The 27,284-nt window shown below is 33.7% G+C and overlaps 1 protein-coding gene across 1 annotated transcript in view; it reads right to left on the reverse strand.

Moving 5' to 3' along the window:
* Positions 1–27,284, reverse strand: part of DYNC2H1 (dynein cytoplasmic 2 heavy chain 1) — a 134,256-nt gene that overhangs the window by 79,172 nt on the left and 27,800 nt on the right. The window contains 27 exon segments of the mRNA XM_088522367.1: positions 300–398; positions 727–836; positions 1,357–1,498; positions 2,725–2,851; positions 4,046–4,132; positions 4,971–5,092; positions 6,611–6,734; positions 6,859–7,019; positions 8,288–8,401; positions 9,908–10,045; positions 11,807–11,961; positions 12,242–12,323; positions 13,429–13,571; positions 14,234–14,347; positions 15,158–15,266; positions 16,021–16,269; positions 17,454–17,578; positions 17,708–17,875; positions 18,721–18,823; positions 20,052–20,196; positions 20,641–20,792; positions 21,831–22,077; positions 23,037–23,296; positions 24,277–24,432; positions 25,737–25,866; positions 26,256–26,463; positions 26,763–27,027. Coding sequence (XP_088378493.1) covers positions 300–398; positions 727–836; positions 1,357–1,498; positions 2,725–2,851; positions 4,046–4,132; positions 4,971–5,092; positions 6,611–6,734; positions 6,859–7,019; positions 8,288–8,401; positions 9,908–10,045; positions 11,807–11,961; positions 12,242–12,323; positions 13,429–13,571; positions 14,234–14,347; positions 15,158–15,266; positions 16,021–16,269; positions 17,454–17,578; positions 17,708–17,875; positions 18,721–18,823; positions 20,052–20,196; positions 20,641–20,792; positions 21,831–22,077; positions 23,037–23,296; positions 24,277–24,432; positions 25,737–25,866; positions 26,256–26,463; positions 26,763–27,027 — 4,035 coding nt within the window.

Here is a 27,284-nt window from a genome sequence, read left to right on the forward strand (position 1 = left end):
GTATAAGCACACACTTTTAAAATAAAAAAGTAAAATGCAGATTGACGATTGACCTTTTGAAAACAATTAATTCATACTCATTTTGAATACAATTTTGTGATCTTATATATTGTTAAAATGGATCTCAGTATTACTGAAATACTGAGCTTGTATATATAATCATTTTAATCTCAAATTCTGTGAGAAATTATACAATCCAAATAGAGTCCCATTAGACCACATTACACCCTCTAATAAACTTTTCTCTGAAGTTTGAATAGGGCAGAACAAAAAAGTAAGACCAAGAGTAAGTACTGGACCTGCTGGTTAATAACTTCCAAACGTGATTCTTTCAAATGTGTCTTCAGCCATTCTGTAGCCCTGAAGGAAGGATCTATCAGAAATGGGCAAACTTTGCTCTAGAAGAAAAAATATATGTAGTTATTAAAACTTTCTGTTTAAGAATAAAATTTAATCCTTTGTTTCTCCAAACTAAGGTTTTGGTCATTTTAATATCTTTTTGTTTTAAACAAACTGTTAAAAGAGACTGTATAGACTAATAACAAAATGACAAAAAATAACAAATTTGGAACTATAGTCATGTACATGAAAATGATTGCTTCTGTTTACATGTTTGAGAGTGCTAACAAAATAACAAAATTGAAGGCGTTTAGAGATTCAGAAAGATGTTAGAGAAATCTTTAAAAACTGAAATACTTCCAAAACAAAATACAGACACAAATTTACCTGCAAGATAACAAGAGCATTTTCTATTGAAAGATCATCTGAGGGTAAACCTTCACTTTTCCAGACTAATTCCTCACTTTCTGTGCACAGGAACCGTCTTACATCAAACTCTGGCAAATAAAATCATTCATATTTATAAGTTTGTGTGAATATTTATAGTCCACATTTTTTTCACCACTTGAGATGCATTAGAGATCCTGCCAACATAGTGTAAGCATATATTTTCCCTCACAATTTTATTTTGCTGCTTGCAAGTCATTGCTATTGACTGATGTTATAAAAAATATATTAATGGTGATACTAATACATATTCCTTAAAAATGATTACTGAAAAAGCAGAAGCCTGCAGAATCCTAACATTCACTGTGAAAAGATTCATTCATATAAACTTTTCCAGCAAATACTGGTGTAGATAAATTTTAACAATTTATAAGCATTAATAGAACTATCACAAGAAATTCTCTGCCTGTATGTGCAACTTATACCTGAGTAAAAATACATGTTGTTACATATTTGAGAACATCAAGACAAATGACACTGTTGATTAGAACTTACTAACATTTCCCACTTACTGTATGGAGGTTAATTCCCTAAAAAAAAAAAAAGAAAACAAACAAACAAAGATATTACTTTCAAGGTCTGCTGATTTCATCCATTCATCCAAGCTGGCTTTTCTCTGGTCCTCTGGAGCAGCAGAAAGATAGGTAATAAATGCAGCTGCTAATTGAGCTCTTTTAGGCAATGTAGCCAGTTCATCTGTTATCTCTGACACCTTAAAAGACAAAAGTTTGGAATGTATAGGTATATATAAAATAAATAATGTGTTGAAATTTCTCAGAAGTTTTAAAAAGTTGGAATGATATTTGCCTGTCACTGACAATACAATTTGCATTTTAGATTCCTATACCTAGTTAACCCACTATAACACAGACATGAAAATGCAGAAAAAGTTCTTTTTAGCTCTGTGCTAGATTATGGTTGGATGTTTTTGAGAATTCAGCCACTAAGACCTATGAGTCTGGTTTCAGTTTGCCACATATGAGTATCTGTATATATAGTATACATACAGTATGCAGCTATTAGGATACTCCAAAATTTTCCAAGACAGGTGTGATGTGCCAGAGTAAAAAACTATAAAGAATCATTTTTTGGAAGTCTTTAAACTTGGGGATCACTATATCCAATCCCTACTTGGTATCACAAATGAGGTATTTGTAAAACTACTCGCAGCTTCCCAAATATAGACTCATACCTTCTAGTTAGGATAATTTCCTTTTATGAAACTGGCTGTTCTATGAGAAGGATTCATCTAATCTTAACTCTTCAAAATACAAGCACTTCAGCTAAGTTTAATAACACTCTGGTGCCAATAGAGAGAGCTAGGTATCACTTTCTGCACGACAGCCGTTTTCAATTTGTTTGTAGCTTGAAATTTACCTTCTCTGTTGCAGACTGAAAAATGGCTTGCATGGCAAGCCCAAAGGCTTGTCAGTTTCAACCCAAAATATCATTTCACCTAATAAGATGAAGTTTCCAAAATTTAGAAGCAGAAAAGTTTGCAAATACATAACTAAAGATTTCAAAAGCATCACAAAATTTTGGTTAGGTCTACATTTGTGTTTTCCAGATAGATATAAGTGATTAATTTTGAGATAATGATTGTTCAATGCTTTCCAAAAATGTGTCCCTTATATCTGTGTCACAAGTTGGACAGTGAAAATGCTGAAAAGTTCGGTCATATTAACAATTATTATTGGGACTGAAAATAGTAATAAATAAATAAATAAATAAATGGTCTATACCAAATAATGAATTTTTTACACATTCTGTACCTATCTGATATAGATAAGCAAACCTGTACAGTGAAATAAAAAGAAGTTTTCTTTCTGATGAGTCATATAAATGTACACTTACAAGACCAGCAAAATGCTGATAACCCACTATCTACAGGGTAAAAATATCTGTTATAACATGAATTTTATGAAAATTTTCACTAACCTGGGCGTTCCATCTTTTGTGTTCTCTATCTAGTTGACTTATTAGTACCTCTGCAGCTTTCAGGGTTTTATGAGCTTTGTTAAGTTCTGCTTCAAGTTTTGCTGCTTCTGTTGTTCTACTCTGAAATCTGTAAAACGATTACTGTTAGTAATTGCAAGAATTACCAAACTGATGAAGAGTTTTCAAAGCATTCCAGCTGAACCTTCAGGAGGTCCTCCATTATTGTTAACAAAGAACACAGCTACTACAATTCCCTTTTGTACTTTATGCTTCTTTGACATATAAGCACATTCATTTTTTCACTAACAAAATTTAAGAGGTATTGGTGAGATTTAAAATTACATTTTCAATGTAAAACACAATGTCTGCAAAATAGTTTCTTCCTCCATTTAGATAGTCTAACTTGATAATAGTAGTTAATGTTTAGCCTTGTTATGTGCCTAGTCATAACAATAGTAGGCTCAATGTCATAATACAGATTTGTAATTTTTTGGTAAATTGCCCTATAAAAAATTTAAAAGATAAAACTTCTAATTTACATATGAGCCTAATTCAATGCACAGTACTCTATTTTGTAACCTACTAAGAGGTAAGAACATGTGCCAATAAATAAGCAAGGTTTCCATATTCTTTTATAAAGTTTAATGTATGATTAATTATTGTATTTAATAAATATTTTTAAAATTAACATAACATAAAAAAGAAACAGTGTCTAGGTTTTCTAAAAGATCTCATGTGCACACATCAGGCTGTGCTGTCACTTAAACAATCAATTAGAAAAATAAATCTGAAAGGATCAAACTGAATTTGGAAAAAGTATAAAAAGTTCACCATAGCAATTTTATGGCACAGTGTGCCAAGTACTTGATGATGTGTTTAAAGAAATGGAGACAGCTACCTAGCTAAACATCAGAAAAGTAGACCAGCACGAACCTAACAGAAATAGAACAGGCTTTGTTCAAGTTGTGATTAATAGAAGTCTTGTACAGAAATGTTTCCAAACTCCTAACAAAAAACCTACAGAGATGTGAATTGTGGGATTCTCTCTGCTTTTTTAATTGCTGTCTTCAGTGTCTACACTTAAAGGTGCTAGCAAAGTGTGTAGCGAGAATCAAGTACTTTGAAGCAGGAATTCATTTGACCTAAGAGATGAACTGTAGTTTAAAGTACTTATGTCCACTGATTATGTAGAAAGTATAATGTGTCTTCTTCCATAAATATCCATTATCAAGAAAGCTACATTTAATCAGAAAGACCTCAGCATATTCAAATTGTAATATCATCACTGATTTACCTCTTGAAATAAACAAAATCAACATACTTATCTTTCAGTTCTGACACTTTTTGACCAAGAGAGTTGAGAAGATCTTCTAAATTCTGTTTTCTGTCTTCGGTTTTCTTGAGATTACTAAAAAAAAAAAAAAAAAGTAATGCATATTTTAAGACTAAAATAGAAAAATCTATAAGTCAGGACGAAAGGTAAGGGGTGTAAGTTGAACACAGGAAGTTCCATCTCCATGTGAGGAAGAACTTCATGACTGTGAGGGTGACAGAGCCCTGGAACAGTCTGCTCAGAGAGGTTGTGGAGTCCCCTTCTCTGGAGATCTTCCAAACCCGCCTGGATGCCACCCTGTGCCACGTGCTCTGGGAGTCCCTGCTGGAGGAGGGGGGTTGGACTAGATGATCTCCAGAAAAATCCATTTTCACTTGTAAAAATTCTGACTACTTTTAATTTCAAAAAAAGCTTTGAATATGCATAACATTCAAATGTGTTCTTAAAAATTAGGAATACCACAAATTCTTCCAATACAAAACTTTAAGCCCTCACAAAATAATCAGTAAAGGTCTCCCAGTTCATGGTTGGTCACAATATTGTTTCATATCCTTGTGATTCTAGGGAGAAAATGACTACATTTGGTGCATGCCTGAAAAGAAAAGTAACAAGGGTTTCACTGACAATTTAAACATTTCTAGGACGTTCATTTCTCACAGACACATTTCAAATGAGACTGGTAACTTGTGTTTGGCCAAAACATACGCAAAGCAGAGCCTTCAGGGAAAAAATATTGCATGCTTCTGCCTTTTCGCTCCTTGCATGGACATTCCATCATCTATTGGTTAGGAACAGTTTCAGATTTCTTCTGTTTTTAAGAAACTTGAATTCCTTCTATTTGGTCTTAGTCTCACCCACCACTATTAGAATTAATTTATTTATTCCATTTATTTTGCAATGGTCTCTAGCTTACGCTTCCAAGACAGCTTTTTCTTTTTCCAAAGGTTGTATTCGTTCTAGGACATGGGAATACTGGACATTGGCATTCACCCAAGAGGCTAATGGAGCAGCTGCAGCACTGGCTCGTTTAGCATTCTGAAAAAAAAATGTAAATTAAAATTGACATAAATATAGAATAAACAACTGCAAAGATTCATTACTTGCCAACACAGATAGGAAGATTAGTCAGTTCCTCTGCAGAACAGATCTTGTAAACCATCACAAAGAGATTATATTGTCGGCCTCAAGTTTGTTGAGCCCCACCTCCATCCTCGGAAAAGTGATGGAACGGCTCATACTGGCCCTAGTCTCCAGGCACATGGAGGACAAGAAGGTGCTCAAGAGTAGTCAGCATGGATTCACCAAGGGGAAATCATGCTTGACTAACCTGACAGCCTGCAGAGAAGGACATGGGAGTTGTGGTGGATGACAACTTGACCATGAGGCAGCAGTGTGCCCTCGTGGCCAAAAAGGCCAATGAGATCCTGGGGTGCATTAAGAAGAGCGTCTCCAGCAGGTGGAGGGAGGTGATCCTGCCTCTCTACTCAGCCCTGGTGAGGCCACATCTGGAGTATTGTGTCCAGTTCTGGGCTCCACAGTACAAGAGCGACATGGAGCTGCTGGAGAGAGTCCAGCACAGAACTATGAGGATGGTCAGGGGCCTGGAACATCTGCCCTATGAGGAGAGACTGAAAGAGCTGGGCGTGTTCAGCCTGGAGAAGAGAAGGCTGAGAGGGGAGCTGATCAGCTGATAAGTACCTCAAGGGAGGCAGTGAGGAGGATGGTGCTGGCCTCTTTTCAGTGGTAGCCACTGACAGAACTAGAGGAAATGGCCAGAAACTGAAGCATCAAAAGTTCCACAGGAACTTAAGGGAAAATTTTTTAACAGTGCGGGTGACAGAGCACTGGAACAGGCTGCCCAGACAGGTTGTGGAGTCTCCTTCTCTGGAGATCTTCAAAACCCGCCCGGATGCAGTCCTGTGCCACGTGCTCTAGGTGACCCTGCGTGTGCACGCGGGTTGGACTAGATGATCTCTAGAGGTCCCTTCCAACCTTAAGCATTCTATGATTCTATGATTCTATGAAAGGAAATAATGGATATCTTTAAAACTCTGAAGCTTCACTGAAGTTATAAAGTTCTAAAGGAATCCAAAATCTACCACGCTCCTTTTCAAGGAATTATCATCTTCATCTTAAAAGGAAAGAACCAAATTCCTTTTAGTAGTTACTGACAAATTAGGTCTCAATTATTACCAATCCATGCAATTATCTTTATTCAATTAACTGCAAAGTTAATGACTGACTGCTACAAGGAGGCCATAAAGAGCTTACAACATTTTGATCTGTCTTCTTTTTTACACAGTATCTCCTGGGAACGTCAATGCCTAAAGACTTATCTTCTTACCTCAGCTCTCCTCAACCTCATACAAATTCCTCACTGTTAGAGGAATTTGCAACACAGTAGCTTCTACTATACCCTTCTCTCTTTTTAGTGACAAAGACATTTTCTCTGCAAGGAAAATTCATCATTGTTTTCCTCTAATTTAAGTCTATGTGTTTGTAAATCAGATTACTATTTTTTTTTTCATTTTAAATAGAGAAATTAAGAATTACCTTTGGATCAAAAGATGATCTGTTTTTTGAAAGAAGTTCTTCAACACTGTCCCTTATTTCTCTTGGAATATTGCGGGCATCAAAGGTTGCTATGTCTTCTCTCACTCCTCTTTTTGCCAAAAAGCTATAAAAGCAAGGAAGAACTAAGTATTAAAGATGTTATTTCCCTAAAACGCTGCACACACACACATTATTACTGAGCATAGCAGGAAGTATATTGTATTTTAAAGCTTAAATAAAATGCTCACCTCTTCATGCTCACCCATGATGTATCAAAAATTCCCATCAGTCGTAATACTCCTTCCAGTATGTCTCGGATTATGTCAGGGGGCATCCGTAACGATCGGATTTCTGACAAAGACTCTGGCTTTATATTTCCAACAGCTAGTTTAGCTTCATTAACAAGTGGCTTAACATAAAAGTGTATTAAAAAAGTGAGAATACAAGAAACTGAATATTTGACTTTTCAGTTTTCATACAATTTAATGTTCTTTTTAATGTTGAATATTTTATTACCCAACCAATCCCTTTTCATATGTATTTATAAGAACAAATTTAATAAGAAATGGCAATTATGATTACATATAACAGCATATTTTCATTGTGACAGTCCCTAATTTTTGATTCAGCACTTTAATTCATAAAATTAAAACTAGACCGTAAAAAGGATATGTTTCAGAAATGATAATAACTACCCTTTATAGGCATGATTTGCCTACGGCTATCTGCATAAACATACATAGCATAAACATTACATACAGGTCATAAAAAACTTGTTTATTATAAGCAGCTAAACAGAAGATTGACATTTAAAAAGCCTTCGCGCTTACTGACAAAGCAACAAAATGATACGAAAGCCAAGAAGGTCACAGAATCCTATCCTGTGCTATAGATATGCTCTCCTATCTTATTTTGTAGAAGATTGGCCACTCCTTGCACATGTATCAAAGACCAAAAATGGGACTGGCCCTAATCCTGTACTTCTCAGTCACTCTCAACACAACGGTATGATTCCTGAGTACCCATGATATTCCAAAGGAAAAGAAAAAAAGCAAGCTGTTGTATTTTTTCCTTATTCTTTAGTATAACTTCAAAACAGCTGAGATGAAAAGTAGAGACTGACTATCATGACTGAAAACACATATCTCCCCCCCAAAAAGGCTGCTTAATGCTGTGAGGTCTCTCAGACAAGCAATTTGATATAAAAATATATTAAAATAGAACTAATAGGTAATTGGAAAATATTGATCCTTGAACTATTCCTCTTAAATAAATAATGCCAAGCCCTGTGACATTGCTAGATTCACCAAGCAGAAGTGACATAGTGTGCCTAAAGAAGATATTAGTAAAAAACACAGACCTCAACTGCGACCATCCCTGATAGGATGATGCTGAGACCAACTCAGGAGGGAAACAGTAACTGGAAGTTAAGATTTGATCTGAAATATGTTATTATAATTAAGATCAAATAGAAAATAACTCTGAATTATCAAAAGAAAGCTAAACGTTAGAACTAGAATGTTTTCTAACATACGAAGAGCTTTAATATCTAAATGATTGACAGCAAGATTTTAGAAATAACAGGATACATCTTATAGAATCATTTTGTATGTCAGAACTTGAGTCATTCAAACAAAATCAGACTGCAGAAGATTACTTTGCCTTATCAGTCCTTACCTGAACCTCTTTTAGTTCATCTTCAATTTTTCTTTTTCTTTCTTCTATTTCTGCAGCCTCTTCTGCTATCCGTTGCTTTATTTTCTCCATTTCTGTCTTCTGCTCACTAGCACTCTGTAAGAAAGAGAAATTATCTTTAAAGATTTTCACAAATTCTATTCTACTTCCACTTCTCTTAATTCTTTTAGTCTTCATTATAACTTGCACAATACCAGTCACACTAAAATATGTGAAAACATTTGATGATAGTTCAATAAAGAAAAATATATATGGACTTAGTCCCTGGGTTTAGATTTATAATTATGTGACTAAATTAGATGGACTTAAGCATCTATTGCTTTTAGCATGTCTCCTTCCCTTTCTTTACTCTATCATCAACTCTACTTTTAAGGCTCCTACTTCTTAAAAAATTGTAGCTTCTGAAATGACGTTAAAATATTAGAGGGCATTTACACTTTCTGTTAGTTTAAATAACTTATAAATGCTTTTCTTTTTTGGATGTCGCTGGGCATAAAAGCATGATGATGCTTCATTATTTATCGTCCATACTTCCATTTTGTCATACAATGTAATATCTGCTACCTCTGCAACATACAGCTCAACTGGACAACAGCAAACAGATTTAAACAGAAATCAGGGGAACTGGGGCCAGCAGTGCATACAGCACAGCAGGAAACACACCAAAACACTCACTTTTTCTATTAATCAGATATGTGTACACGAAGAAGACACAGAGTTTATATAAGTATAAAAAATTACTAAAATAGCAAGCAAACCTATAAAAATGGGAAGCAATGCACCTTAATAGCATTGTAATCCAAATGTTTTGACAGTGCAGACATCTGCTTTCCCGTATACAGAAAATGGTTTTGCCTTTCAGCTTCTTTATTTAAGCTTTTTTCAGACTTATCAGATTAAGCCAACAATAAAACAAACAGTGCAAAGAGGGAGAATTCATTATGGTTTAACCTGAACTTATGATTTCTGAAAGTATTGATCGCTTTCCAAATAATTGTTTAATTTAAATGAGAAAATACTACTAAAGAAATTTACCTCTTCAAAACCAGAAGGTTTTGAGCTGAAGGATAAATGTTCAAGAACTAAGATATTAATTATCTTTTTTGACGCTGACATCAAAGAACTAAATTTCATGAAATAAGTAGTTTATAACAGATACCCAGAATTAGTTTATAAGATTTATTACTTAAAATTCATTATGTTATTACTGCAACTCATCAGTATTTTCTCCAAAGTTTGTATTTGTAAGAGACATTACAATATTTATCAATCTGCATTTATAAAGTTCTAGGAAACATTTCAGCCTAATCTATAGTAGTAAATATTGCTCATGTGCAAAACTGACACTAATCTCTTCCTACTCAATCAATTCAAATATGATTTAAATTATCTAATCCTCTCTATCCTGTTGTAAATTTCTTCAAGGCACAGAGCTCATTTCTTGTAATTCTCCTAGGCAACTTCTTAAAAAAACAGCAACAACAAAAAAACAAAAGAAAGTAAAACAAACAAACAAACAAAACCAGAAAGCACAGGCAGTTGTGGAGACCAAAAGGAGAAAATGATTATTTTTTTCACTGCTGATGTGATTGGATACAACACCTGCATAGATACTGTAATTTCCTGGAGGGCAGCATCAGCCTCATCCTGCTTAGTTTTGAGTAATACGCTTTGTTCTCCAGCTTTTCTGTTCAATTCATCTACCAGGGCCTTAGCTTCATTCAGCTTTGAAACACCTGCCTAGAAAAGTTAGAAGAATTAATTGTTTAGCAAGAAATTGTAAATACATTAACCAAAGGTACAAACAAGTAGTATGAAGACACTAAAGATCACATAGACTAATATTTTTCAATTGTTATTTATAAAATAGAATGTATATTCCCAGCTCACTGCTGTAAACTCACAGCACAAGCATCCCTCCGTCTCCCACATTTGCTAACAAGAGTTCTGGCTGCGGATGATTCACCACAGGAAAACAGTATCTTCATTCCAAGGGAAATCTCAATAGATTTTACTGAGAGTTCAACTGTATTCTTTACCTCCGAATGAAATTTGTGGCATATTTTCTCTATCTAGGACATTTTTTAATACTTTTTATCTCAAAAGGAAATTTGATACTCGATGTCTTAGTGTAAGGTCTTTTATACTGTATAAAAAGCTGAAAACTAGATTGCAATAAAATTTTCAAAGAAGAGTAAATGGTACAGAATTTCAATCATGTCAAATTATATTTCCTCCAAATATTATTTTTCTCAAAAAAGCAAATCTAAAAAAATTAAACAAACTGGAATAAACTAGACAATTCTCTGTTCTCTAAGGAACATAAGTGAATATAATCTAAAATCTCAACTACATTTTATATTTACAAATTTCTTTATCAAGACTTTCTAAATGATTTGCTTCATGATAATAAGATGTCAAAATTATTTCAAAATCTATTTCAAAATATTAACTTGAAGATTTTGATTTAGGATACATCTGACATAGTCATGTAAATAACTACTTTCATTTAATCAGAGACATGAACATAGACTTGACTGCTTTACACAAATAAATCGTAGTCCAGTTGCAGTTATTATCCAAAAAAGTAGCAAAAAAACCCCAACAATTTCTAAAATGACAAACTTAAATCTTTGCAAACCACTTAACGACAGATGGAAAAATATTAGCAGGTAGAATAAAAAGAGCACAACAGCACAAAGGAAGTTATCTCTCTTCTTTAAGAATAATTACACTTTGGCAAGTAGGATTTCAGAGAGCACTAAAAGTCTGCTGAGAAGAGGAGCTGAAGGGGAAGGGAAAAGATGGAAGTTGCATGTCTTAAAGGGTCATAGAAATATATATTATTATAAATATTATGAGAAAAGAAAAAAATAAGGAAGCATTGACAGAAACATACAAGTAACTTTCAAAAATAAAGCTGTTAACGAATATAGAACAGGAGTAACAGGCAGTGATGTCCATGAGATGAAATGCATTCAGCCTAGAGCTGTGTAAGTTTTGATGTGTGAAAAGGAGTTTGAAACAGACTCCAAAGCAAGAAAGGGTAAATCAGAGACAAGGGAATCTTGGCCAAGGTTACAGAAGAGCATCATAAGCCCAATAATAGCTGTTCAACTAGAAAAATGCAAGAATTACACAAAGAAGGAAGCTGAAGTAGAGATAAATGTATAGATTATGCAGCTACAGGAGGAAAAATTATACAAGCAAAGAGGCAGGAGTCAAACTGAAGTGAAGATGATGAGTTGGTTGCAACACAATTCCACTACATATGGCTATAAAAACCTAAAGTAGTGTCTAAACAGCATACTCATTCTGATAATTACGAGGAAAACTTAAAAAGTTAATGAAAAGAAGAACGTGCATTAAGACCCAGAGCAGTCCCCTCCTGAAACCATATACAGACTGAGGATATCTTACACAACCGTGCTAACAACTAACATAATACACAAGGTATTCCAAAATGCGGGAGTAATTTGGAAAAATGTTTGAAGTACTTACCTGCAAGTGGTTCTGCCTTTTTAGCAGTTCTCTTCTTTTACTGCTATTGATGGTACTATATATACGAAGAAATGTCATATACGTGCTGGGCGTTGCTCTATACATTTTACATGATTCGTGGATTGTCAAAAATGACCTCAGAAAAACAGAATCACCTGTATAACATAATTTGATAGACAGAAAATAAGACAATTATTCTTATCTGACATAAAATAACTAAAAGTAAAATAATTTGTTTTTTCTGAGAATAAAGTTTATAAAAATGTACATCCCAAATTAACATTCTCATGTGAACAATGAAGTCTATGAATCTGCCTGCAAAACCTGCTTGCAAAACACTATCATCCATGCCCAAAACAGCACTGAAATAGTGTTTAATAATAAGTAATGATAATTAAATAACAGCCCTATTAATTTGTTCCATGAAAGTATTACCTGAATGTTTTTTCTTAACTTCTGTATGTGCTTTTCCAGTCTTTTCTTGTTCATCAGAATCTTTCAAAAGCATTTCAGGTATCTAAAAAATAAACATGAATTATTTTGTACCAAAATTACATAAAAAGAAAATTTAAAAGAATTTAATTTGTTTGCTAATCTGAAAAGACTGAAAAATATAACTTTATTCAGAATAAAGGATTTACAGAAGAGTTATTGCCTCGAAAAGCTCGATTTCTCCATGCCCTGTAACTGACTGACTGTTCTATCAAGCAGAGCAGCTTTGGCTGGCTGTAAGATGGAGCAGGTAACTCCCAGAGGACTATTAAAATAACAGAACTGCCAAATAAGCAACAAAGTACACAATTCAACAGTAAATCATACAAAATTAAGCAAAACTAATGTAGATACAGCACCGGAATTAAATAGTTCTTAATTCTAAGTCTTTAATATACTGAGAATACGTGTTAAGCGTTGCCACTGGTTGGACCCTGAGGCATAGAGCTGTGGCAGCCTCCCTTCAATGAAGGTAGCAGATTTGGCAGCCTTTAACATATAAAAGTACTACATATCTTTCACAAATTTCTATCATGAGCATCCTGAAATAAGTAGATTTTGTTCCTAAAAAGAACACAGTGAAACTATTCTATCTAGCAAAACACTGTACAAAGATTCAAGAACAACACACAACTTAAAAGAAATAACAGGCCAGAATTAGAATATAGCAATTTAACATTTTTGTGCTTAAATACTGCATTAGCTCAAAGTCAAAGTAGTGAGCCTTTTGTTCAACTCAACCCACAAAGAAAACCAACCATACCATTACTGGTGGAATAGCACTGTTCAACTGTTCCATATTATCTGTCTTTACAATACTGCACAAATTAAAAAGCACAAAGACAATTGTTCCTCCACTAACTTAGATATATTTTTCTTTAACAGAAGTCTTCTTTACCAGTTATACAAATGTATTCTTTTAAACAAATGACATCACAGTTTTTGACTAATGGAATATTTGCAAAATATCAACAGAGTATACAAACAAATAAACCCTCTAAAATTACTAAAGAGCTTTTTTCGAACACTGACTTTACCCTTGCTTTAGCTAAAAAGTATGCCAATGTAGAAAGATGACATTCACAAAATAAAGCTCCTAATTTTGACTACTTCTGCTATTTTGCTTTTACCTTTTTCATACTGCTTTCAGACCAGCTTTCCATCCACAAGACCTGACATTTCTTGTACAGTGCTGGATTACTTTCACAATTTATTGCAAAATTTAAATTGGTAGAATCCATGATCAAGACAACATGCAGATTCTGTTGGATTCCTAAAGAAAATGTAATATATTAAAATATTTAGTAGTGTTCTGACTTCATAATAGAGTTATTTTAAATGCAAATAATTTTACTGGCCTGATACATTCAAATACTTATCAAAAACAAATCTAATTCTAAATTATTTAGACATGCTTAGAAGTACTTTGGCAGCCCTTGATTATGTCCATCAATTTCTGTTTCAGTCACATTCTTCTACCTATTTCTGAACTAATTTCTTGTTGGTCTAAGAAAGAAGCAAAAACAACTAAGAAAGCTCTGTAAAGACAAACTTTTCTATGATATCTCAAAATTCAGAGTGATCTGTAGGAATAATCATTCTCCTGAACTTAATGGAGGAAAGGCGACTATAGATAAGCAGTCTAAACAAAGTAGAAAAGAATGGAGACACATGCTTTCTTCCTTCCAAATGACTTTGAACAGCAAAATTTCTAACAGCTTTACAAAACACAGATACAAAATTTCAAGTAAAAGAGCAATTTTTAAGCTGAGTATTGTATTCCCTCAACTCTCTATAACCACTATTCCCTACTGTTTTTTAATAAAAGTTTAAAAATATAGAAAACAGGGACCTCCCTTAGCAATTATTTGTTCATTATTATATTACTTCTGTATCTTTTTATATTTAATAACTTATATAATTCTGATCACATACTGTATGTGAAATAGTTGAAAATGGGCCCTGTAAATCCATCTTGCGAAGCTTGATCCTTTAGAGGAGATAGCAAGGGTTCCAATTCTTCTATTTTATACAGTCCAGGAACTTCTCCTATTTGAAAAAATGAATTTTAAATGTCTGATCAAATACACCAGAATTCCACAAATTCTTTTGAACAGTCAATCTATCCGATTTCAGTGTGGCAGTATTTACCTCCATACTTTCACTACAAACAATACCATTAAAAGAATAAACCAAATGATAGTGATTTTTATTTAACAACCCAATTTATATCACTGAAATATAGTCAGTCAAATCTACCCAAAGACAGTGATCCATAAGAAACAAACCAAAACGGACTTCATAATGTATCCAAAAACAGAAAAATGAAGCAGCAGAGTTATCTAGGTCTCCCTGGGTCTGAAGTGACCCAGTCAGAGGGATTTAGCATTGCAAGACAAAAAAAAAGTACTGTAAGACGACTTGAATTTGCACCTGTAAGCCAGCTTCTGAACTACTGCAGTTTTCCAATCAAAGCTTTATCTCAAATTAATAATAACTGTAATTGACTCATTATATTAGACTGAAAACTGCAATATAAAAATTGAGAGGCAAGGCAAGCAAGGGAGATTCAGAGAACAAAAAATACATATATATTGCTATTACAGTACTTTAAAGACTTTTAAATAAGTTACTTCATTTGCAAAACTGTGGATTTGAAAGCAAACTGTAGGGCAGTTTGGAGGATACCTGAACTATTTCATGTATAGGAAGCATTCTAGCTAGCATCACAGAAACTAAATAACCCCTCTGGTTTGATGATTAACTAGCATGGATACAAAATTAGAAAAAAAAAATCTGTCCCATTGAACAAACTCTGTGTAGTAAAATAGCACCATAATTTTTTTGCACTTGTCTGACCAGAAGAGAGTAAACTGTTGATCATCTCGAGGAATGCAGGGTGAACAAACTGGTAGTCCTCAAGCAGTAACACCACCTGCTGTGCTTCGATGCCAGCAAGCTCCATCACCTAGAAGCAGATAAAATATTTTAATCTCAGTATATGAAATAAGGGTATTGCTTCATTAGAGAACAATAATCTCTCGAGGATTATATATTACATATTTTTCTCTCCTATAGCATCTAGGTTGTTACACTCATACATCTACAAAAGATTACATCACTTATCTGACATATCAAAATTAGAAAAAAGTCTACATAAAATAATTAGAACAGATTCCTTCCTACAGTATGTTAATGTTCCAAATGTGAAGCAGTTAAGCAATTGCATCACTTTTCACATAGGCCTAGCTCTGGAATTTTCTTTAGGTGTTCTGAAGGCATTGGCAACTCTTGATTCAAATGATTAAGAGTTTTGAAATAATCAAAATATGTTTTAAGTAATGTCCACGCTTTATAAATCTCTAAAATTTTGCTTGATTCAGCTAGGATCGGTCAAGCAGATCCTATTAGGGACCGGATATGAAAATATACACCCAAAAAAAAAAAAAACCTTTCAAATTCACACGGGCTTAGATTTTATAAAATGCACAGCTCTCAGGACAAGGGTTCAGGTATTCAAAAAAAAAGTTTTGGTCACTTAATACAGAGAATACATCTGAGTACCAATAACTTCCAAAAATGTGGTTTTTCATTTAGAATTCTGTTTTCCTTAAAACACACACAAACTCCTACACACGATTTTGTGTCCTTTGAAATTCCCATAACCATTTCTTTAATACAAGCATACAAAACAACAAAATGTAATACATCAAGTGACTTACATGTTTAAGGTCATTTTTGAATTGCTTCAGCCCATAGCCTCTGGAAATTTTGGGAGTAATCAGAACAGCTCCATGCATATGACTAACTAAAGATGTAACTGTTCGACGACCGACACCGCTCCGCCCTGCCAACAGGAGTGATCCTCCAGGAAAACTTAACACTCTGTCCACTCTGGACATATAATAGATGACTTCTTGGAACAGTAGAATCTCAATCTCTTTTTTGTCTCGCCCATAATGAGTAATGCCCTATTAAAAAAAAAAAAAAATTGTTCATTCATAATAAATACAAGTAGTAGGAGAGAAAAGCACCCAATATTTGTAAGGCTAGAAATGAAAAGTTTGAAAGCTTAAGAGACAAAGCTAATACTCTTTACAATTAAATTATTTCTGCAACAGAATTAGAATACCTTGCTTGACCTTCTTCAGCAATGAACACATTATCTTAGTAAGGGAATTGTACAACATCCTCAGCATCAGGTCACACTACAATTATTTGATATCTTGAAATAGGAATGTACCACTCAATTAATTAAAAATAAATAGTCTCAAATGGCATCTGATTTGTGGCTTTGACTACAGATTAATATTGTCAAAATTTAGAACAATTTTAGGCTGCTAATGTCTGAATAACTTCACATTATGGGATTTCCTAGCCAAATACATATAACGTCAGATCCTAAGATTAAATTCTGTCCTCACTATACATTAACTAAATATCAGCTTTAAAGTCCATAACGATTGATAACAATTGTGCAGTCAAAAAAAAAAAAAACTCTCTGACTACATAGACTCCTGTAGACTACCGAACAACTTCTTTGCTCATAGTCTCTTGAGCAAAACAGAGCAATTAGGAAAGGAATAGGTCTCTAATCTGCAAAAGCAGCCCATCAAACTTTAACAATAAAGCGTAGATGACCTCATGTGTTATCTGAAAGTCAGATGTGATTAGTTAATATACTTATATTTCTACTTCAGTTTCATTTTTCATACTTCATGGTTTAAAAGCATGACAAATATCCAAACTACATATTTTCCACCTTTTTTAAACAGAAATTACTTTAGGAAATTACTAAATAATTAAGGAAACATTTAATAAAACATTTCAATGCTCAAAACAATGCACAGACATAAATGTACACCAGTGTTTCTCAAAATGTTGCTCATCAGAGTGTGGTAAGTCACCAGGGCATGACACTGAGGCCTTTCTGGTAAAGCAACCCTGCTGCGTGATTCTTCCTCCTTCAGCCACACGGCCTGTCAGGCTTTCCCTCATTTGGCTAAACTCAGGACATGAATCCCCAGTCAAACGGCAGACTCCAAGCTAAAGCTGGCATATGCATGCTACTTCTTGCAAACAATGTCTTTGTCTTACTACTGTGTATTTTCAAAATTGAAGTTGTACTTGCATATAGTCCTTTATCTTGACTCACTTTTTTAATAATATCGCTCAGGTCTGCTGAGCTTAGCCTGCCAAGAGGCCTCCCATGAGGTGGTAGTGCCTGTCCTGGAGCAATGCATGTCTCATGACAAGCTCCCCAAGTTACGTAGAAGGTATCTGTGAAAATAAAAGGAAACATTTAGAAGTGCAGATACTTACATGGTAACTGATTTTATCAGACTGATTGGATTAGGTAGTTCCTAATCAAATGTTTCAAGCTTATGTAATATTTCTTAAATGCTTTACCTGCCATATTATCCAGAACATCTGAGCCCCAGTCACCTTGAAACACTTTCATTAAAATATTATCAAATATAGAGAGTTCTTTCATGCCAACAATTTTGTCACGGAATAAACGATGTGCTTCGTAAGCAACAATTTCCAATACATATTCTGCAGTTTGTGTTGATGATCCTATAATTTTTTTATAGAGAAGTTTATGATTATATTTTTACAACAAATTCTATGCTTTTCAAATTTTCCATTGCAAAAATGAATAAGTGAGATTACATACCACCAGGAGAGCATCAATATGGAAGACATAAGAAAAAAAAAAAGCAAACATTTTGAAGAGATTATGAACATTTTAATGCATCATTACAGGATAAAATTAAAGACATATCGTTACAAAGAGTTCTCCAGATTAGTGCATGCAACCTACTGGAAATGAACAAGGTATAGAATCTTGGTACTGGTACAGAATCAAAACAAACAACAACAGAATACTTAGCAATAAAAAAGCAAACAAAAAGCAGGAGATTGTTTTCAAGGAGAAAGAAAAAGGTTGATAATAAGCAGTACAATAATAAAAAATCCCTCAAATAGGCAGTGTCTATTATAAAAAGCAAAAAGTATCTAAAGTATATGAAACTTCAACAAACCTCTCAAATAAGAAGCATCAAAGTGAGATGAAATTCAGAGAGTAAATGTATTGTTTATCACTGAAAAAGCATAAGCATCTGTCAACTTCAAATACAACAATCAGACCTTAAAAGGTGGAGATTACCTATTAACCGACTGCCAGTGTTGCTTTTCTGCCATCATTTTTGCTATATGTTACAGGATGTCTATTTTTTGTCTATTTTTTTATACGTCTGTTTTTTATATGTATATTTTTTTCCTCAACTGAGTTGAGTTACAGACTGTTCATGGTTTAAAAGTACAGTACATGAGTAAGTTGCAATAGTAACCTCAACATTAAAAATATCTTGAGACATTTTAGAAATGTTTTATCATTGAAAGTAAAAGAGGTGACTTACCAGCTGCTAAATCATATCTGAATAAACCAAGAACCCACTGAGTAAGAATACACGGGGTAAAGAGGTAATGACTGTGATCATCAACAGTGAATTTTGCCCGTACCTAAAAACAAAAGTCAAAGAAAAAAATGTTTTAAATTGTAAAGCAATTGGAAACAAAGATTTATTTTTTTTAAATACCATATAACAGGTTTGTTTTAAGAGTATACATTTAGATATTTTACAAATGCATTTTTGGGTTTTTTGTTGAAAATATGAAGATTAATAGTAGAAATTCTATTTTCTCAATACAGAAGAATTTTTTGTAATTAGAATATTTATTCTGTGCCATTTCTGAGGCAAATAAAAATTGCATGTACTACCTAGGACTTTCTTCATGTAGCATTATTATACATAACACAAAATCTTTTCAAAATAGTAAATCTTACCAAATATAAAATGCAAAAGAAATATGTGTAGCGAAAAACTACATAAACACTCACTCACTCCAAATGTTATAATAGAAATTCTCATTCTTTATTCCGAAAGAATATTTGAACTTACAGTTTTAATTGAAACTGTCATCATCAATTATATCATTCTGGTTTGAGGAAATTTAAACTTAGATTATTTGAGAAAACTATGATAATATCATATGAAACTGATGGTATTTGGTGCCTATTACCTGGTGGCATAGAGAACATTTTTTTAATATTGTTCTCTATAGGTGGGGACATTCTCAGAACACGTCATTCTCTTACATACCCACCCCACCTATCCCAGTAAGACTATTTACAGGATTAAGAAAAGTATTAAAGTGTTTTGCTAGGAAAAGGTTGCTAGGAAAAAAAAGGAAGAGAGAACCAAAAAAGGCACTTGTGCACCTAAACATCTATTTTTAATTGTGTAAACATTTTAATAGGTAGTCCTTGAAGTCCATAAGGGAACATCCTCATAAATCTCTTTGGCAATTATATAATATCTACAATACTTGAGTACATAACAATCTTTAAAGTATGTTATCTCTTCAGTGTAACAAGACATACTATTACCTACATTTTATAAGTCATGAACTGAAAGTATATATGGGTTATATGCTTGCCAGAGTCATACAATGAATTAGTGGCAAAGCAAGAGGCCTTAATACTATCCTTTTGGTTCTAATATGCAGAAGCTCCTGTAGATATGTACCTCATTAATACTGATAAATCAACCTTGTGAAAAAGATAAAGCTTTATATTTTAATATCGGTAAAATTTTTAATATCTTGTCAATATCCAAGCTAACGATTCAACAAAATTTTAAATTTCTGAATTCTCCATCTCCAATAAAATAAGTTAATTTTTTTATACCTGCTCATATACTTGAACCATAGATCCTGCTAGCTGATGTATTTTTGGTAAAGAACCCCAGGCAGGGTGATTCTTTAGATTTTTCTGCAGTACAGGTTCCAAGTAGGCACTATAAATAGTTTGCAGTTGCTCTCTCTCTGGATAGCTACATGGAAACAAAAAAAGATAGAAAAAAGAAAACTTAATTTCATTTTTAATTTCCTTATTAAAATATAATAAAAAGTAATTATATCCCCATGTATCTTAGTTTACCTTAAATGTGCTCAAACTTAAAAAAAAATTATTTTCATTTTCTCTAATCCTGTAAACAAACTGCACCTTAACATAAAACTGCAAATCAGCTGCTTACTGAATGCAAGATCATCCAACAGGAAACATACTTTAAACACTTAACTACAATGGGTAGCTACAGATTGTTCCTTAACTAGTTTTTAATGCCCAGGGGCACTAAATACAATATCACCTCTGAAGATCACATAATATTAGAAAACAATCACAGACCAGATCTTCGTACAAACTTAATTCAGCAATAGCAGAAACAGAGCCTATATATGAGTTCTCAAAGTCAAAAGAGTTTCTGCATACTTACTCAATTGCACAAATCCGAACAATAGAAGTAAATCTGGTAGTAAGTTTATGCCTTCCTAATGTTCCTCCAGCAGACATAGAAGCCACAATTTGGATGTTTTCCAAACCAACCCATTCCAGATTTTCATCATAAAATCCTTGGTATGTCAGAACCTTTAATAAATAAACAAATATTTTAATAAAAGATAACCAATAAGGGATCTTACTTAAAAAAAAAAAGAGAAAAAAAAAGTGAGAAGTATACTACTATCATTCCTTTCTTAACGGATAAGAGTATGCTGAGTCCCGGTGTATTTTTTCATAACAGAGTCTAAAATGTTAATTCTCAAACAATTCTAACATCCTGTTAAGAAAAGTCAGAGTCACATGTTGTAGGGAAGTAAGAGTCAACGTAGGCTTGAATTATCCAAATTAGCCAGTAACTCTCCCTGGAGATGAGCATCTAACATGAAGTGTGAGTACTGGTTCCTCGCCTTAAACAGACAGGAGGCACTAGGCATCAATGATAGGAAAGCACTGGAAACTTTACTCTGACCAAATCCTAAGTTTTGAATGGTTTTATATATGAAGGAAAAAAATACACTAAAAAGGATCAGATTCAGGAAAGAAAAAGGATAATATACACACTGTACAAATGAATAAAACAAATATATGAAGTGATGAGTTATGGTAACCTGATACGAAAAGAGATAGGATCCAGAAAGGTAATTGCATATTATACACATCACATAAAATAAATAAATAAATAAGTAGTAATGGGTTTGGTACCCTGAGTCTCTTAATGAAATGTGAAAGAAAAAAAAAGAGGAGTATGATGGGAAGAAAATGTTATCAAATTTTCCATGAAATTACTTAAAATATTATATTTGCACTTCTAGCCTATCCTGGTAAAAGAATGTGTCACATCATTAACTTGCACTGCCAAACATTGCTTAGATGACAGCCCATTGGGGCAAGCACTGTTTTTATTATATATACAAGCTCAGCAGAAGAACGTTATCTTAGTTCTGTCTGATACCTATATATTATATCAAACTACAAATAAAAACAATGTCAATACAGATACAGGATGTTAACTCTGAAAATGACCAATGTAGCTATTTATTGACTACACTAAACTATTTCCAGTATATATAATTCTCTTTATTTTTATAGATAACTATTATCTCTTTCAAAAACACAAGTGTTCACCTGCTGCAGAAAAGCCACGAGAGTGCTTGTTCCCCACTTATCCGGTTTCGGCAGGTTGATATCCTTTAAGTACAAAACAAGCCTTTCACAGTCCTTTGGTCTGTATACTCGCCCAGTGTTTGTACTGATTACAATGCAGGTTTGACTCAATTTTTGCAGAAGATGTTGAGAGGTAGTTTGTGCACTGCAGTGAATAGTAGCAATCTGCGTGGATCGGAGTTGAGAAAATGCATAACGAAGCAGCATCCTAACAAAGAAAACGTGTGCATACATATGAGCAAGCATAATACGTGTGTTAAAAATATTGTTCACCCAAAGATAGTTTACATTTTTTTTAATTAAAATGCATTCCAGTATACACTGCACACTGTGCAGGTGTCGCAGATGCCAAACTAAACTCTCTTACCCATTGTTTTCCATTCAGGAAATTCAATAAAATAGTATTATAGAGCATTACAGAGCTTCATTAAATAAATACTTAGTCTTTGAGAAACAATATATGCACACTAGGCTTTCACAGAGTTTCATGAAAGTCATCAGGCCTCTGCAGAAAAGGCTCAACAGTCTACATACATACTGCAGAAAGCAGGAGCTAAACTCCTTCTTAGAGATAAAAGAAGAAACTAAATAACCTTTTCCTGTTAAGAATTGCAACCATTAGAGACACAATATAACTCTTTATCCATATCACTTATTATCAAGCTTCCAATGGCAGTGCAAAAATAACAACTTGTGAACAGTACCTCAAAAAATAATTTCTCTTCAGATAAGGATCTAAATTCCTGACAAAAATTTATGAATCATACTTACCCCAAAAAGGACAGCAGGAGACTGAACCTATCTAAATAGGAAATCCAGAAGAGGCAAAAATGAGATCAGATAATACCTCATGTGCCTCACAGATACTGCTCCACAATGTCCCTTTTCCCTATCTACTAGCCTCATACAGATGCCTCACATACACTGTGGCATTCAAATGGTACTACATGGCATGTGCAAGCAACTGAATCAAGCCTGAGCTTTCACTGGAGATCTTTCAAAGAATTTTTCTACTTGCCACTATAGAAGACTGATTCAGGTTCAGGTTCATTGATTCAGTAACAAAGAATCAAGAAATCCTACAAAAAAATGCATTATTACAAAGTTTTACATACTTTATCACATAGTTAGAAATATATTTTGCTTAAAATAAATACTATTTTTTACCCTTTTCCACATCCTTCAGGACCCACAAGAAGAAATGGCTGCTTATTGTTAAAATCTAGCCAAGGTCTAAAGTAATCTAAACCTCTCTGCATGTCAGGAGTTTGGATGACAGGAAGCGTTTGGAGATTACTGAAGTCGTCAGCTGTTAGATTTTCAGGTTTTTTCAGTTGATATGTCATTAGCTGTCCAGTGCCTGGATCATAATATGTGTCCAGAAGCTTCCTGGGATCTGGTGGAGATTCTCGTGCCCAAGTGAAAACCTTAAAAAAAAAAAAAAAAAAGAGTTAAATTTGTATTCCTGATGACAAGATCTACAATTTCAAGTTAATCTGAAGAATGCTGTTATAAAATCAAGCATCTAATTCCTGCATTTTATAACCTCAAGTCTGCCTTTGAAACTTTATTCAACTATAGTATGCCTATGCTTTAGGATAAAGTCCTTAACTAAACAGTAAAATACTACCTTTCCACAATATAAACAATTAATTTTGCATTTAGCACAACAACATTTGTTGTTGTATTTATCATATATTTATCACACAAACGAGATAATTCATTCATGTGCATCAACAGCTAATTCTAGAGCTTGAGTCCAACCCTCAGCCGTCTTAGCACCCAAACTGCTTTTTGGAAGAAACCATTTCATTCACTCCACATCACCCAAATTTAATTCTGGAAATAACAGTCTCCAGGAACTGCCTTCCGTAGGCAGTATGGACTACTATAACCACAAAGTTTTCCAACACTGTCTCTATAGCCTTCATGCCCTCATAATATCTCTACAAAGACAGCACTATGCCACTTACAGCACACAAACACACAATGCTCATCTAATCCTCTGCAAAATGCAGCAAGATACTTCATGGATGAGGTGCACTACAGCCCCCGACATTATTTCGAGCATTCTGAACAGAAAAAAAGACACGAAAATAACTTGTATCGCAGAGATGCAGTATGGACACACACTGCTCCGAAGGAACCCTGCACAAAGCAGTACGTGTAGAGGCCAAGCGTTTGCTGTTTTGAAGGGGTGCACTTAGCAGTGTAGACATCCCCTTTGCCTGTAATATATAATACCTCTCTCTACTTCTAAGATACTTCCCTACACACAACAGAGTTTTCAAAAATATTAGAGTACAAAAATTCTATTATTGTAAATCTGTAGCAATAGAAGATAGAAAATAGCTAACCATTCCATGTGTACTGAAATGTTTATGATAAACCTGTTGAAAAAGTTTACCTGTTTTGTAAACTCTTGTCGTGATTTCATGTTGAGATTGCTACCAAGACCCCGTAGCAAGTTAATGATAAACTGCCCACGATCAGCACATCCATGTAGATGAGAGAGTCCATTCATCACAGTTCCAACTAGACTTGTTTCTACCACATAGTCATTCTGTAAATTTTAAGTTATTAATTAAAATTATTATTCAATGATCAAATGTATCAGCATCACTCTTGTTCTTGAAAATTCACCTGATGTGAAATTATTTTTAAGCATTGACTTGAAAATTTTAATCCGAACCTATTTATTGACACCATTAAAGACAAGCTATCAGAACATACAGACTACGAGACTCTACAAGAAATCAACGTAACTGTACATTGGAAATCTCTCTTGTAAATGACAGAAATTTCTCTTTGTTTATAGATTTCGCACTTTAGCACCAAAGGGGATTTGCAGAACCAGCATCAGTGTCATGTTTCTGAAGCTGAAATCTAAATATTTCCTTCAGGGAAAGAACCCAGAGGGGAAATAATATCAAAAATACATCAGCACCATTTATACTCCCCAGTAAGAGATAACAGAGATCTCATAATTATTGGTTTACTATTCACAGCAGTAGGGATTTCTCCTAACTAATATTTTATGCATCACATGCCATTTGCTCAATGCAAATGCAATTCCCTCAGAAGATGTATGAAGTCAGGTAATGATCTACATATTTCAAAGAAAACAAACAAACAAAAAACAACAAAAACACCTGTAGAGGAATAAGGCTCTAAATATATGTTCCAGAATCGTAGTATTGGGGTGTAAGTATAGGGTTTTGGACTGAATAAAATTAAATCTACCTGTAACCATTTTCTATGATTTTCTTATTACACCTTTTGCATATTAAAAAATCTTTTTCTAAAAATTTTGAGTAGAATGTTAAAGTTACATACTTAAACACAGAATATGTTAGTTGGCGCTATGAAAATTAAGCTTTCTGAACAGACTGTTGTTTTTTTTTTAGAAAACTCTTATTTTAGGAGTCGAACATTACATTTCTCCCCACCCTACTAAAAACTTCATGCAATGTTTCAATTTTCTTTTTCGTTATAGACAAATTTAAATTTAGAAATAGAATTTTTCTCTTTTTCATTTTTTAGTTTAGTTGTTCAGATCTTTGAAAATATAGAAAGACATATCTGATATGGAAAATCAAATATGGATATTTCATTTCACAGGAATCCATGAATCTGACAAGTTAAAACTGCTTTCAAAGTATTATAACTTTAAAGCTATCATTTTCTAGGAACTCAAAAGATTACAGCAGTTTCAGTATTAACCTTATTAGCTAGCAGCTATCAAGAAAGCACTGTGATTTTTTTTTACTTTAAAGTTTTCCATTAATATGAACGAACAGTTCAGTGTTAGTCTGGAAAAAAAAGGATTATCTAAATATAAGCTGAAAATTGATTAAATTCACTAACCTGCTTCACAACCCAGTTTAAAGCTTTCTCAAAATAGTCCCCAATCCAATTTTCAAGGTTATACCGGCATTCCTCAGGCTGACTTCTTAGCCAAGACTTTATCAGAGAATTGAGATCTGTATCTTCATCACTAACTCAATCAAAAAAAAATTCAAACAAAAGCATGATACCCACATCTTGAAGTAGATATGTTCAACATAAAATTCAACAACAAAATTCTAGGATAATTTTAGAGAAATATTTTAACGTAAGAAATTCTAATCAGCTTTTTAACCTTTGGAGGATCACACAGAAACAATCCTCCATGTCCCTTTCAAAAAGTCTTGAGATCTACCAGCTAAAAGGCTCTAAAAGGACAACTTAGAAGTGATCTGAAACCTAAGGAAACTTGTGCCAGCAATTAGCTTTGTAAATTTAGGCAATTGATCAAATCTCTCCATAGTTTAGACTCCTTTTCGAGAAAAAAAAGGTAAGGATACTTGCCTACTTTCAAAAGTATGTAACGTCTCTGTGACTTACCTCAAAAAGATCATTCCCATTCGAGATATTGTAGCAGGAGAGGCACAGCTAAGATCATGAGTTTCAAATATAAAATTAACATTTGAGCCAAATTGGATTCTTTCTCCACTGGGCATAGTCAACAATCTATTGTCATCCAAAACAGAATTCAAAGATTCAATCCATTCAGGATCAATGTCACCATCACAAATTATCCATGAGGTAATGTCTATTTCCAGACACAAAAACAGAATATCATACACAAGGAAAACTATTGCTATTTTAACATTATTACTTTTTATTTACTCTGATTTAAATCTGAATTCTTTAAGATACTCCTTACACTCATCACCTTCCGATGTCTATTTGTATTTACTTTCTCATCACAAAAACTAGGAAAACACAGATCAACGTTCTTGACTAGGATTGTCACCAATTGTCACAAACAAAAATAACATAATGTAAAAATGTAACTGAAAATGGGCAAGTTCACTAAACCAGGCACGGTGCCCGCTTTCCCAGACATACCTCGGGGTTCTCGGACCACCTGCCGAGCGCTGTTGGTAAGCATCCCGTCAGACCACTCCCTGGTGTCCATGTCAATGTGGCCGAGCAGCTGCTGGCGAGGCATGGCTTTAGGATTCATGGTGTACTGCTTCACTGCTCTGCCCGTTTTGCCAAGCGCTGTCTTTAACATCCGCCAAAGTGTTGATTTACCTGCACCACTTGGACCTACGATAACTACACCCATTCTTTGATGGAGTTGTTCATACAATTCCAAAGCCTTCTTGATCTAAATATTAAGGAAAAAATAGCTGAATGTAAAGTTGAATTAGTCTTCTTTTTTCATATTTTTCTTCTTTACTTTTCATGTATTAATTTTATTTCTATTTTTTTTTGAAATTATAAGTAATTGTCATTAAAATCATAAAGATATCAAAAAACTTATTTTTCATATAGTAAACATTTCCCTAAATTACTGTTACAAAAACATCAATCCTCCTTGGACATACTCTGGACATACTGCGAAACTAAAGAAATTTCAGACCT

This window comes from Tinamus guttatus, unplaced genomic scaffold (assembly GCF_059628265.1).
Source record: "Tinamus guttatus ecotype Peru unplaced genomic scaffold, ASM5962826v1 Tinamus_guttatus_pri_ptg000150l, whole genome shotgun sequence".
Lineage (NCBI taxonomy): Eukaryota > Metazoa > Chordata > Aves > Tinamiformes > Tinamidae > Tinamus > Tinamus guttatus.